Source organism: Crinia signifera, chromosome 2 (genome assembly GCF_055691185.1).
Source record: "Crinia signifera chromosome 2, ASM5569118v1, whole genome shotgun sequence".
Taxonomy (NCBI): domain Eukaryota; kingdom Metazoa; phylum Chordata; class Amphibia; order Anura; family Myobatrachidae; genus Crinia; species Crinia signifera.
The window spans coordinates 382,578,869-382,594,101 of record NC_139218.1 but is presented as its reverse complement, the minus strand read 5'-3'; the positions used below and the strand labels follow the sequence as shown (position 1 = coordinate 382,594,101).

At 41.8% G+C, this 15,233-nt stretch overlaps 1 protein-coding gene across 2 annotated transcripts in view; it reads left to right on the top strand.

Annotated features, from left to right (window-relative positions):
- LOC146058143 (retinal guanylyl cyclase 2-like) overlaps nt 1-14,084 on the top strand; it is a 97,548-nt gene extending 83,464 nt beyond the window's left edge. The window contains exons 19-20 of one of the 2 annotated variants that reach the window (XM_083170178.1): nt 9,542-9,633; nt 11,892-14,084. In XM_083170178.1, the coding sequence (XP_083026304.1) occupies nt 9,542-9,626 (85 nt within the window). In that variant the 3' untranslated portion in view covers nt 9,627-9,633; nt 11,892-14,084. The remainder of the gene's footprint in view (nt 1-9,541; nt 9,634-11,891) is intronic. The other variant, XM_083170179.1, reaches the window with a different exon arrangement.
- Nucleotides 14,085-15,233: the final 1,149 nt, after the last annotated feature.

Below are 15,233 nucleotides of genomic sequence, written 5' to 3'. Positions count from 1 at the left end.
CCATCATCTTTACTAATAAGGTGGCCTCCAAGTCCTCCAATGTCGTTTTTCCATAGTGCATCCCAGAACTGAGCCCCATAGTCATCCAAATCCTGTCCTCTGATTGGCGTACACACTTAAACTCTCCTCTGGGATTTTCTGTGTTTCTGAACGTGCAGTTTGTTCTACTACCTTAGTGATTTCAGGGACTTTTTTTCATTTTCTGCACTAACATTTAGAGGTGTTTTTGTCTTTATTTAACCCCTTCCTGACGCAGCATGTTTTTGCCTTCCTGACAGAGCCCTTTTTTTCAAATCTGACATGTATCACTTAAGTGGGGATAACTTTTTTTTGCTTTTACTTATCCCAGTGATTTTGAGATTGTTTTCTCGTGACACATTGTACTTCAAGTTAGTGGTAAATTTGGGTCGATACAGTCTCTGTTTTTTTGTGAAAAATACCAAAATGTCGTAAAAAAATGGAAAATTTAGCAATTTTCAAAATGTTAAATTTTCTGCTTGTGAGACAAATAATCATACCACTCAAAATAGTTAATAACTAACATAGACCATATGTCTACTTTATGTTTCCATCATTATTTCAGCCTCCTTTTAATTTTTTTGGACACTAGGAGGCTTAAAATATGAATAGCAAATTCTCAAATTTTCAAGAAAATTTCAAACACTGATTTTTTTAGGGACCAGTTCAGTTCTGATGTGACTTTGAGGGACTTGTATGTGAGACACCCCCATAAATGATGCCATTTCAAAAACTGCACCCCTCACAGTATTCAAAACAGCATTTTGGAAGTTTGTTAACCCTTTAGGTGTTTCACAGGAATTAAAACAAAGTGTAGGTGAAATTTCAAAATTTCATTTTTTTTGCAGATTTGCAATTTTAATACATTTTTCTAAGGAACACAGTAGATTTTACTAGAGAAATGTGACTAAAAATTGATTCCCCCAATTCTTTTGTTTTCATAAATATCCTATATGTGGCCCTAGTGTGCACGTTGACCAAACCACAGGCTTCATAATAGAAGGAGCACCTACTTGATTTTGGAGCCTCTTTTTTATGAGATTATTTTTTAGGCACCATGTAGGTTTCTAGGCACTATAAGATGCTAAAAGTTAGGAACCCTCCCACAAGTGACCCCATTTTGCAAACTACACCCCTCAGGGAATTCATCTAGGGGTATAGTGTACATTTCAAACCCCCAGGGGTTTCACCAATTGTGGTACAACTGGGCAGTGAAAATGAAAAATTATTTTTTTTACACAAAGATGCAGTTCTGGCTCCAAATTTTTCATTTTCACAAGGAATGAAGGAGACAAAGCACCCCAAAATCTGTGCCCCAATTTCTCCCGACTACGGCAATGCCTCACATGTGACCAAAAAATACCATTTGGGTGCATGGCAGGACTCAGAAGGGAAGGAGTGATTTTTGGATTTTGCAGCTCAGATTCTGGTGGAATGTTGGTGGGTGCTATGTCGCATTAGCAAGACCCCCGAAGCACCAATACAGTGAAACCCCCCCACAAGTGACCCCATTTTGCAAACTACACCCCTCAGGGAATTCATCTAGGGGTATAGTGTACATTTCAAACCCCCAGGGGTTTCACCAATTTTGATACAACTGGGCTGTGCAAATGAAAAATTACATTTTTTACACAAAAATGCAGTTCTGGCTCCAAATTTTTCATTTTCACAAGGAATGAAGGAGACAAAGCACCCCAAAATCTGTGCCCCAATTTCTCCCGAGTACGGCAATGCCTCACATGTGACCAAAAAATACCATTTGGGTGCATGGCAGGACTCAGAAGGGAAGGAGTGATTTTTGAATTTTGCAGCTCAGATTCTGGTGGAATGTTGGTGGGTGCTATGTCGCATTAGCAAGACCCCCGTAGCACCAATACAGTGGAACCCCCCCACAAGTGACCCCATTTTGCAAACTACACCCCTCAGGGAATTCATCTAGGGGTATAGTGTACATTTTAAACCCCCAGGGGTTTCACCAATTGTGGTACAACTGGGCAGTGAAAATGAAAAATTAATTTTTTTACACAAAAATGCAGTTCTGGCTCCAAATTTTTCATTTTCACAAGGAATGAAGGAGACAAAGCACCCCAAAATCTGTGCCCCAATTTCTCCCGAGTACGGCAATGCCTCACATGTGACCAAAAAATACCATTTGGGTGCATGGCAGGACTCAGAAGGGAAGGAGTGATTTTTGGATTTTGCAGCTCAGATTCTGGTGGAATGTTGGTGGGTGCTATGTCGCATTAGCAAGACCCCCGAAGCACCAATACAGTGGAAACCCCCCACAAGTGACCCCATTTTGCAAACTACACCCCTCAGGGAATTCATCTAGGGGTATAGTGTACATTTCAAACCCCCAGGGGTTTCACAAATTTTGATACAACTGGGCTGTGCAAATGAAAAATTACATTTTTTACACAAAAATGCAGTTCTGGCTCCAAATTTTTCATTTTCACAAGGAATGAAGGAGACAAAGCACCCCAAAATCTGTGCCCCAATTTCTCCCGAGTACGGCAATGCCTCACATGTGACCAAAAAATACCTTTTGGGTGCAAGGCAGGACTCAGAAGGGAAGGAGTGATTTTTGGATTTTGCAGCTCAGATTCTGGTGGAATGTTGGTGGGTGCTATGTCGCATTAGCAAGACCCCCGAAGCACCAATACAGTGGAACCCCCCCACAAGTGACCCCATTTTGCAAACTACACCCCTCAGGGAATTCATCTAGGGGTATAGTGTACATTTCAAACCCCCAGGGGTTTCACCAATTTTGATACAACTGGGCTGTGCAAATGAAAAATTACATTTTTTACACAAAAATGCAGTTCTGGCTCCAAATTTTTCATTTTCACAAGGAATGAAGGAGACAAAGCACCCCAAAATCTGTGCCCCAATTTCTCCCGAGTACGGCAATGCCTCACATGTGACCAAAAAATACCATTTGGGTGCATGGCAGGACTCAGAAGGGAAGGAGTGATTTTTGGATTTTGCAGCTCAGATTCTGGTGGAATGTTGTGGGTGCTATGTCGCATTAGCAAGACCCCCGAAGCACCAATACAGTGGAACCCCCCCACAAGTGACCCCATTTTGCAAACTACACCCCTCAGGGAATTCATCTAGGGGTATAGTGTACATTTCAAACCCCCAGGGGTTTCACCAATTTTGATACAACTGGGCTGTGCAAATGAAAAATTACATTTTTTACACAAAAATGCAGTTCTGGCTCAAAATTTTGGTACTTATGTAGTATCTGGGCTGCCGATTTCTAAATCGGGTCGAATCGGGCACATCGCATCGCATCGCATGCGACCATCGATGCGATGCGATGCGATGCGATGACCCGATTTTTCCATAGGAATCAATGTTAAAATGGACTGAGTCCATTTTAACATGGAATTCAATGGGAAAAAGGGGTCCTTTTCATACCCCTACTATCCAAGTGGGCATGGAGTTGGATATAAACCTGTGGCGAGCGTAGCGAGCCACCGAGCCCGAAGCGTGGCGAGCGTAGCGAGCCCCGCGAGGGGACACAGAATACCGGCCCCTCGCGGGGCTCGCTTCGCTCGCCACGCTTCGGGCTCGGTGGCTCGCTACGCTCGCCACAGGTTTATATCCAACTCCATGCCCACTTGGATAGTAGGGGTATGAAAAGGACCCCTTTTTCCCATTGAATTCCATGTTAAAATGGACTCAGTCCATTTTAACATTGATTCCTATGGAAAAATCGGGTCATCGCATCCGATGGTCGCATGCGATGCGATGCGATGCGATATCGCATCGCATCGCATCTGATTGTATGCCTTAACTTAAGGCATACAATCAAAAAATCGGCAGCCCAGATACTACATAAGTACCAAAATTTTTCATTTTCACAAGGAATGAAGGAGACAAAGCACCCCAAAATCTGTGCCCCAATTTCTCCCGAGTACGACAATGCCTCATGTGTGACCAAAAAATGGCAGGACTCAGAAGGGAAGGAGTGATATTTGGATTTTGCAGCACAGATTCTGGTGGAATGTTGGTGGGTGCTATGTCGCATTAGCAAGACCCCCGAAGCACCAATACAGTGGAACCCCCCCACAAGTGACCCCATTTTGCAAACTACACCCCTCAGGGAATTCATCTAGGGGTATAGTTTACATTTCAAACCCCCAGGGGTTTCACCAATTTTGATACAACTGGGCTGTGCAAATGAAAAATTACATTTTTTACACAAAAATGTAGTTCTGGCTCAAAATGTTTCATTTTCACAAGGAATGAAGGAGACAAAGCATCCCAAAATCTGTGCCCCAATTTCTCCCGAGTATGGCAATGCCTCATATGTGACCAAAAAATACCAGTTGGGTGCATGGCAGGACTCAGAAGGGAAGGAGTGATTTTTGGATTTTGCAGCTCAGATTCTGGTGGAATGAATGGTGGGTGCTATGTGGCATTAGCAAGACCCCCGAAGCACGGTGAAATGATGAACCTAATAATCCATAGATGTGTGGTATATTTTAAAACACTCCTTTATACATAGGCCGGGTTTGTCGGGGCAAGTTTCACAGTGGAAAATAGTATCCTTTCTTATTCCCTTTTTATAGCAAACTTTGCACCTTCTTTGTGTCCTGCCCTTTCTTGCAGTGGAGGGGATTTCGTTAGGAAAATGCTGCCCTGGTACAATACGGGGGCCAGTACTAGAAGTACTGGGGCCCTCTGCCTGCTGGTTCCCAAATATTAGGCCCTTTATGACTTCCTCTTGAAAGTGCATAAATGTCCCCCTCTGGCTGGTAGAACGGAATAGCACGTAAGCGTTATACAGTGCCATCTGGATGATATACACGGCCAGCTTCTTGTACCAGATTTTTGTTTTCCGCAGGGGACTGTACGGCTTCAGTACCTGATCTGAAAGATCCACTCCGCCCATGTACTTATTGTAATCTAGGATACAATTAGGTTTTGAGGTGTGGGTACTGGTACCTCGTACAGGGATGGAGGTGGTACTGTCTCCATGAATTGTTGTCAGTATAAGGACATCCCTCTTGTCCTTATATTTGACCAACAACATATTTTCGGTGGATTGTGCCCTGCTTTCACCCCTTCTCAGTACTTGGGCAATGTGCGTTTTTGGGAGGCCTCTTTGGTTCTTGCGCACAGTACCGCAAGCTGCTGTACCTCTTGAACCAAGGGCCTTAAACAGGGGGATGCTAGTGTAAAAGTTATCCACATAGAGGTGATAACCTTTATCCAGGAAGGGGTGCACTAAATCCCAGACAATTTTTCCACTAACACCTACGAGGGAGGGGGGGCATTCTGGCGGTTCAATTCTTGAATCCTTCCCTTCATATACCCTAAACCTGTGGGTGTACCCTGAGGTGCTTTCACACAGTTTATACATTTTTATGCCATACCTTGCCCTCTTACTGGGAAGGTACTGGCGGAATTTAACCCTTCCTTTAAAATGTATAAGGGACTCGTCGATACAAATAAATTTTTCAGGGATGTACATCTCTGCAAATTTGGCACTGAAATGATCAATGACCGGCCTGACTATGAATAGCCGGTCAAAGGTGGGATCATCTCTGGGTGGGCACTGTGCATTATCGGTGTAATCTAAAAATTTAAGGGTTGTCTCAAAACGAGTCCGAGTCATGGCCATACGGTAAAATGGGGTGCTGTACAGAACATCTGTACTCCAATATTGCCTAATTTCTGGCTTTTTTACTATGCCCATATGTAACACCAGACCCCAAAACGTCATCATCTCTACCGCATCTACAGGGGTCCACCTAGCAAATGATGACGTGGGGTTTTGAGCAATAAACTGCTGGGCATATAAATTTCTTTGGTCCACCATTAAATTTATAAAATCATCAGAGAAAAATAATTTGAAAAAGTCAATTTCTCTGAGACCTGTTGAATCAAATTGGATTCCTGGGATGGCCAAAAACTCAGGAACCTGGGGCTCAAAATTGTCTGGTGGTGGGGTCCATACGGGATCAATCATTTGGGGGGGGGGTCTCAGCTGCTCTACGGGGGCGTCTTTGAGGGGGTCCCTCATCACTAGAGGAGGAAGAGGAGCTTAAGACGAATCCTTCAAATTCCCCGCTTGCATCACTGGCTGTGTCAGAGTCAGAGGCAAGCATGGCATATGCCTCCTCCGCTGAATACATTCTTCTGGATGACTGGGATGACATTTGGGATGACATTTGGGATGCCATTTTTATTTTTGTGTTTCTGTAAGTGTAATGTTTCAACACGTGTATAGTGTAGGGGGGGTACAAACTTTATTTCAACACGGGGGGTATGTCGTGTGTAGTGTGTATGTAGTGCAGAAAAAAAAAATACTTTATACAGGAATTTGATCCCAATAAAAAAAAAAATTGAAGGGGTTAAAAAAAAAAAAAAAAAAGGTCCTGCGCCAAAAATTGAGCACAGATGTTGGTCAGTAACGTCCGTCACTGAACAGCGCTCAAAGGCAACAGGACACCCACAAAAGCAACGTGGGTGTAAAAACAATAAAAAAATAAATAAACCACAGCACTCTCCAAAAAAAAAACAATTTAAAAAAACTGCAGAAAAAAAATTATATCAACCCTGTGCCAAAAATGCTGTTCAGTGATGTACGTCACTGATCAGCGGCCACAGGACACCCACAAAAGCAACGTGGGTGTAATAAACCACAGCACTCTTCAAAAAAAAAAAAACAATTTAAAAAAAACTGCAGAAAAAAAATTATATCAACCCTGTGCCAAAAATGCTGTTCAGTGATGTACGTCACTGATCAGCGGCCATAGGACACCCACAAAAGCAACGTGGGTGTAATAAACCACAGCACTCTCCAAAAAAAAAACAATTTAAAAAAACTGCAGAAAAAAAATTATATCAACCCTGTGCCAAAAATGCTGTTCAGTGATGTACGTCACTGATCAGCGGCCACAGGACACCCACAAAAGCAACGTGGGTGTAAAAACAAAACCCCACTGCACTCTCCAAAAAAAAAAAAACTGCAGATCAGTGATGCAACACTGATTAGCAGTGAGGGGCAGCAGGCACAAAACTGTGGGTGCAACCTGACAGGGTATATATAAAAAAAAAACCCTGAACCCCCAAAAAGTTGCTGATCAGTTAATTAATTTAAACTGATCAGCACAAAAGGGGGGGCAGCAGGGGGGGCAGCAGTCAGTTGCACAGGCAGCACAACCTTTGGTGCAACTGACAGGTATATATATAAAAAAAAAAAAAAAAAAAAGAGTTGCTGATCAGCACAGATATACTGATCAGCACAAAAGGGGTGCAGCAGACACAAAATATAGCACTCTCTATCACTCTCTATCACTCTCTGTCACTCTCTGTCACTCTCTGTCACTATCTGTCACTATCTCTCACGATCTGTGACTCTATGACACTGCAGCAGCAGCACACAGGAAGTCACAAGATCCAGGAAGCATCCAGCTGCTGGCAGCACGCTACCAGCGGTGATCAGGTAAGTATCAGGCAAGGATCAGGTATGTATATCACGACAGATTGGTCGGTGACCGCTCTGCACGCAATTCCAGACCGGAATGGCGTCTGCAGCGCAGTCACCGTTAGTTTAAATGACGCGCCTTGGCTGTGATTGGTCCGTCGGTCCGACGGACCAATCACAGCCTTGGGGGCAGGTGGGGTGAGGTGGGGTGAGGTGTGGTCATCACCGGTGACCCCCTCATGCCCCCTCACACCCGACGGTGATTGACACCTGTGTTACCGAGCGTCTGATTCGCCGGTAACACAGGAAAACGCTGCGACTGGCTGTTCACATTGAACAGCCAATCACAGCGATCGCCGACGGGGGGGAGGCATCGCCGCCCCCCCTGGGCATGCAGGGACATGTCTGCTGTCAGGGACAGCAGACATGTTTAAACTGTCACCGCGTCTATAGACGCGGGGACAGTTTAAAGTCATGACGTATATATACGTCATGTGTCGGGAAGTACATCCCGGCCATGACGTATATATACGTCAAATGTCGGGAAGGGGTTAATAGATTTTTTCATTTCATGCAAGTCCCGTGAGAAAACTGATGTCAGAGGGGACTCTGATACTGGCATGAGTGGCTCATCCCTATTTATAACTGTATTTATGCATATTTTAGCATTATACTTTCAATCTTTACTGATTTATCTTTGTTAATAAGATTTATGTTTCCATTTTTTTTTTTTTTTGTGGTCCTGGTATTTCCAGAAATCCTTTTTTAGTTCTAACTTCCTTGAAGCACTCTAAACTCTGTCCCCTGCCAGGGTGTCTCTTTGCCCCATGACATCCGTTTTTGCATAGTGTTTCTTTCTGCACTGTGCGTCTGTAAAAGGGGGTGTGGCCTTGTGTAAGGGGCGTGGCCTCACAGGCCAGCCTCTTGTTTTCATCAATCTGGGCTCCGGCAGATGCGGGCTGCTCCCGAAGACTTACCTGACTGCGCTGTCAGCTCCATCACAGTCACAGGAGCCAGGCGCTGTATAAAATGAGCACCTGGCTTTTGGTCCTGAAAATGCATTTTGGCAACACCGGTCGGTGGTTGCAGTTTGTGTTTTTAAGGACTTGTTCGTGGAATTGCAAACAGGTGTCTGCTGTTTACTACCATGTCCGGATTAAGGGCCACATGGGCGGAGGTGTGAGCAGTGATGTGTGGGTGTGGCCAGTACCATGTTGGTGTGCCCAGTGATGTGTGGGAGTGGCCAGTGACATGTGGGCATGTACAGTGTCAGCCCCACTGTCTCCCTAAATAGGTAAAAGCAGAAATGTAAGGTACAGAGCAATAAAAAAAAAAAAAATATTATTTATATGTTGCTGGTCATTTTCCCATCATGATGTTGGGCCTATCTGTGCGGAGGCCTGGAGTTAATCAGGGGTAACATGCTCCCAATCTATTTATTTTCTGGGGCATAGAATTTGAGGAGTAACTAAAAATTGGTGAGACCACAGACAACTAATTGTTAATCATTTAGCAAATTAAGAGGGGAGATTTATCAAATCGAGGCGAGATAAAGTACCAGCTAATCAGCTCCCAACTGCCATTTTTCAAACACAGCCTGTAACATGACAGGAGCTGATTGGCTGGCACTGCAACTCACTCCAAGTTTGGGTACACCCCCCCCCCCCCCCCTAACAAACAACAAAATATTTATGTGTAATAAAAATGGGGTTTGGGGAAAGATACTTACAGTACATTGGAAGAGTCACCTATTCATGTATAAACATTATTGGGGAGATGTACTATTCCTTGAATAGTGATAAAAAGGAGAGAAATAAAGTACCGGTCAATCAGCTCCTAACTGGCATGTTACATGCTGAATTTAAAAATGGCACTTAGGAGCCAATATGCATGCACAGAGCCACACCATCGGTCCCCGGACTGAATTCGGCTCTTAGCGAGTCAATGTGAATCTCCATCCACTTTATCTGTCTCCAAGACTTAGTACATAGACACCTTTATCATTTGTCACAAGTTACCTTGTTCCGGAGACATAATCACTCCACTAACGTCGATTATATATATATATATCTACTACAGGTGTAATGCTCATGGTTTAACAGAGGAGGAAATTGCAGAGTTCAAACGGAGAAAAGCGGAAAAACTGCTTTCTAAAAAGGAATAGAAATGAGGTAGTGGCTCCACTCTAATGACAGACTATGTTGTTGTCCTGTGTGCATGCTGTTGTGGTAATGTATCTTAGCCAGTAACCGGCAGGAGGAACCCCTGAGCTCTCCAGACTACTGGGCTTATTTTATATAACGGGTGTTATGTGTGCAATTAGGGTCTGATTCAGGTTGGATCGTATTTGCTAAGCTGCTAAGGGAAGCTTAGCATATGCGATCATTAGTAATGCAGGAGAAGGTGCACACCACCCCCTGCCTTCATACCACCTCCTGCCTTCATACCACCTCCTGCATGTATACCACCTCCTGCCTGCATACCACCTCCTGCCTGCATACCACCTCGTGCCTGCATACCACCCCCTACCTGCATACTTCCTCCTGCCTGTATACCATCTCCTGCCTGCATACCACCCCCGGCATGCACACCACCTCCTGCCTGCACACCACCTCCTGCCTGCATACCACCCCTCTCTTAGAACTGGCATCACTTAATCCATGTTAGAAATTCTAATCTTTTGTTCCCACAACCAGGTTTACTTCTTGCTTTTTTAATGGGGCCTTGTACCACCTCTAAGCCTAATATGATTCAGATCACAGGGCCACAGCCCATAAGCACTGGTAGCTAGAACTCAAGCAATCCTTGTGTATTCTTGAGAACCCTTCCAGAAATGCTAGGTCATAAATCTGAGGAGCCAAGCCCCACTTCATAACCATGCCCTGTTCTTCTCAGGTGTATTTACTGTACTTTACCGTGTTGTGGTCAGTCAATAAAAAGAAATACCGGCTATAGACTAGAAATTAGGCATGGTTTCTTCACAGCCTGTGGCACTGTTAAGCACCCCTGTATTGTGGTGGTTGCATATGCCAACTCCCAGTTAAAAAAATTCTGACTGAATATAGACCCACCAGTCTGGCTCCATCCTCTGAACCACTCAAGCACTTTACTAAGCACTTGAATGTGGACATTGCATTCTTGATGCCAAGTGGCGTGGACATGGACCTAATCTCATAAGCCTCGCGCACACTGGGTGATTCTAGCGTATATCACTGGGGATATCGCCGCTAAGCGACCAGATCCCTGTAAGTACGTGGGTGACTGTCGCCGGGAGTGCGCTCCCGCAACCGGCCCTGGGGTGGATGCTGGTCGGAGGAGCATGCTCCTGTCATCAGCTGTTTCCCCCTGTCAGAGAGTCTCCTTTTCATCAGTGACCATCTCTGGTCCCTGATGAAGACAGGACACTGAGCAATATATTATATGTGAAGACTTAAGCTCAGGTCCATTGATTATACCACATCTTCTGCTTGGTAACTTCACAAGCCTGTCTAACTAGCCTTTGAGACACACTGAGTATTCCCTCATCCTGTTTACCTGCATCTCCCTTCCAGAGTTTCTGATAAATCTGTGAACATATGGTAACTCTTGGAGCAAACCTGTTGTTTGGCAGATACTACTGTACTCCCAATGTTCCACTCCATTCACAAACCCTGTAGCTTCACTCGTGGTCCAAAGGAACTGCTTACCTGATTGCAGAAAGAAACATATCCTTCATGGAGAGAATATAGTTTTTCCTTGATATACCTGGACCTACTATTTCCACAGCACCCTGCTAAAAAAGGTTACACAAATGGTCTATTGCATCATAGGGAAAGTGCACCCAGCTAACTTAAAAATATCATATTCACAAATAAAAAGAAACTTCTTCCACCACCAACAAATGGAAGAACATAAACACAATGTAAATAATAATAGGTAAGGATGGAAGGAATTTCCAGTACATACAGTAAGATGAATATCACAATCTGTCAGTCCCTAATTAAACTTACAAAACTCCGCCCCTCACACATCGTATGGTCTCTCATCACTAAGAAAAAAACAAATATGACCTACAATTGGAGCACTGCTTATTCAGGCAGGGGCTGGCGGTGGACTCACCAGCCGCTCGAAGGGGATGTGCGCGCACGAGACGCACGCTAATCCCGTTCAACAGGAGCTCCCCTGGTTCCCCGCTGCCCCCATCGCTGTCCCTCCACCTCCCCGCTCCCCCCCTCTAACCCTGCCCATCTCCCTGAAGACAGGAAACTAGAACGCGCATCCCAGTCAGATACTGATACTATACTTCAAGTATCAATCACTTATTTCTTACAGGGGGTTGACTCTCAACTCAACGTCAGGGTTTAATGTGGTCTCAGGCTTAAAAATCAGCCTTACTGTTCACAAATAAATAACTACAAAGTGTAAAACAATATTTTTTTTCCTTTTACAGGGAAGACTGGCAGGAGACCATAAACTGCGAAATTAAATCAATCTTTTGGAAAACAAGGAGGAGTGTGGCCGTATGAACATAAAAGGGATTTGATGAGTTTTGCGATGTCCCTCCTCCTGGACTTGGTGGACATGAATGGCATCATTTGGACAGCTTTACCTATTGAAGGCTATGATCATTGGACTTGGGGCCAAAGAGAGGAATATTGTCACTTGAGAGCGAGATGGGCAAGAATGGTCAAACAATGCTTTCGTAACAGGGCTGGGCCTAGTTACACCTACATAGTTGTGCTGTAGAATGTTCTCTAAGAGTCCATACAGACTACTATAGCATACAGTGGTGCTGCTAAATGAGAAGCTTATATTAATGACTCTTAATTTAAGACTTGAGTAAGATGAACTTCCTCAGAGAAGCAACAGTGACCATGAAACTAATAATCAGGTGTAACTACTAGTTAAATACATGGTAACAGGACTGTTCTAAAGGTTTCAGTAGAATACATTTCCTAGTTTTTACCTCTTTTGGGAGACTGATTTTGTTTATGACTTTGTAATAGCTATATTTTATTACTTGCTGGGTGTAGCCCATAGCCAGTGCCGTGAAACAACAATACTAATCACTTTTGTCATTGTTTAGCCCAAATTATTAATGTAAATTTAAAAGAATTATAACATTATATCCTCAGCCATGCATCATTTATATTCTGTGTCTAAACAAGTGCGGTGTTAAAAATAAAATTTCAAATTTAGTCAAATATGTAGTCCTTAAATTTGGTGAAATAGCTAGATCTGAAAATGCCTGAAATAAAGAGAAAAATATACAGTCGAAAAGATACAATAGAGTTTAAAAAAGGTAATGTGTAAATGATAAATGAAAGAAAAATAATCTATTTTGAAATTTTAATGAGATACTGGACTACAAAAATAAATTGTGTTAACACAAACAATGGTAATACTTCGAGTTTTATCAAATAAAGATAATTAGTTACTGTATATGCAGCATATAATTTAATTGAGGGGTTTATTATTCAGTAAATTATGACCCTTTTGTAATAGCTGGACTGCAGTTATATTATAAAAAAAAGAGGCATTGAAATATATTTTAATATCAATTATATTTTGATTTTAATATACAAATATTACTAAGTTTTATATATAAATATTATGAATTATTTCAAATTTTGTCTTTTAAAAAATGGTCCCTTGTAATAGTTTTAAAAAAATTACAAAATTGTAACATGGTGACTTGTAGAAATAAATAGCAAATTAAGTGATATTTTAGTTTAAAAAAGCTTTTAGTATTTGAAATTGTTTTGATATAAATCTCTGCATCAGAAATTTATACTAAAACATAGTGTATATCAATGTGCGGCACACAAAATGTGTCCAAACTTGAACAAAAAATACTAAGTTGAGATCTACATAAGAAATGTTAAACAATAATAAAATAGATAGTCTTGATAAAAATATAAATAACATACATTTTATTTTTAATTGAGGGTTAATAAATATAAAAACTGAAAAAGTTCATTAAAAAAATCCTGTGATAGCTACAAGTTTTAATTTAAAATGCTTTATTTATTTATTTATTGTAGTCATAATAGAAGTTTTGAAAAAGCAAAACAACATTTTATTAAATACATGTTAAATATTATCCAGGAAATTTGAATCCATATTGAAAGCATCAACAACTTTTATTGTTATTTAAAAGCAATTTGTAAAGCAAATCACTTATTTAAAATTCCAGATACTTGCCTATTGCTGTGTACAGATGTAAATAGGGGTGGTTTACCACCTTAAGTATCTTTGACATTTATAATGGTCAGAATTAGCTATTAACATCATATTGTAAATTATTCTTGCATATTTATAAAATGAATTACAGCATTTTAACATGGAACAAAATAACATTAATTTCTAATCTCTGAAATAATTTCTAATTTGTTGTTTCAGCAAAATACAAAATGTTGCTTTTGTAATGAACAAATTAAAGAAGAGAATTGGTTTAGCTACCTCAACTCAGTAGCATGTAAGATCTGGAAATATAGTTTAAATGTAAACTTTCTTGGCAAAGGTCATTAGCCTCCTACTTAGAAATCTATGCAATATTAGTTTTACTGGTAGCTATTTTCAGTAATATGTTCTTTATAAAAGATATAAATAAGCAGTCACATTTTTTTTAATAATTTAGTTTTACCCCAAATGACAATTTTAATTACATTTTAATTACATTTAATCATTTGATATTAAAATAAAATGATCTGGATTCCAGGTTTTTGTAAACTAATGCTCACCTACTGTATTAACATGTGCTGTAAAATAGTTAGTAGCTTAAGATACTGTACAATATATATTTTAATGTTATATATATATTGTTAATAGTATTATACATTTTTATATGTGCAATATTTTTAGATTTGTAAAATATAATTCTGTAAATAAATATTCTTTGGTAAAATATTTAATTTTTATTCAGTTACAAATGGTCAAATGCTGAGTCTTTATTTAAAATATTGAATAGGTATACTCAAAAAAAGAAACATACACTTATATTTTTGTCAGCATTTATCAATGCACACTTTTTTTAAGGTGGCATTTCAGAAACTCACTTTAAAGCTGAATCAGGTTTTTAGAAGTTAGTTTTAACATTTCATTTTAATAACAAACACTTTGGAGACATTTGAAGGGTTTAAAGGGATATGTCTGTCGTAGTTTAGTGGCATCCCAAATTAAGGGCCTTATTCTGGTCTGTGCGGCCGGAGCCGAATATGCGGCCAGGACCGTGCCTCCTAAACCCTGCCTTCCGTACGGATCGCTCACTCCGTCCGAATGCGGTAAGCCGCTGACCGCACGGAGCACGAGTGGATTTCTCATGTATACACCTCCTCCATCTCTGGGAACCTCCCCCATCATTCGATGGTCGCATACCATCGAATGCAGGACCGAGCGGTCAGGCAGCTCCCGCGAGCTCAGACCACTCGGGCATTTCTCCGTGCAAAAGCAGGGATCTGGGCGGGCAGCTGACATCCGGCAATGTCATATGTCCGCCCCCTACACGTGCGTCACGGCCGCATTACCATACGTACGCCCAGCGTTTTCATGGGAAAGCCCATGAAACGCGGGGCGTATCCATATGTTAATGAGGCCAAACAGCCCTTAACGCCCCTCTCCTCCCCCTGTTCGTAGTGTAAACAATTCATGCGGAATTTGGACGTATGTCCCTTTCGCACATGTGCAGATATGCCTCTGCACATGCGCAGACACAAAACATCGGCGGAACGAACGCACGCGGACATATCCGCACCAACCAGAATAAGGGCCTAAGTTTCAAAATTCACTAATT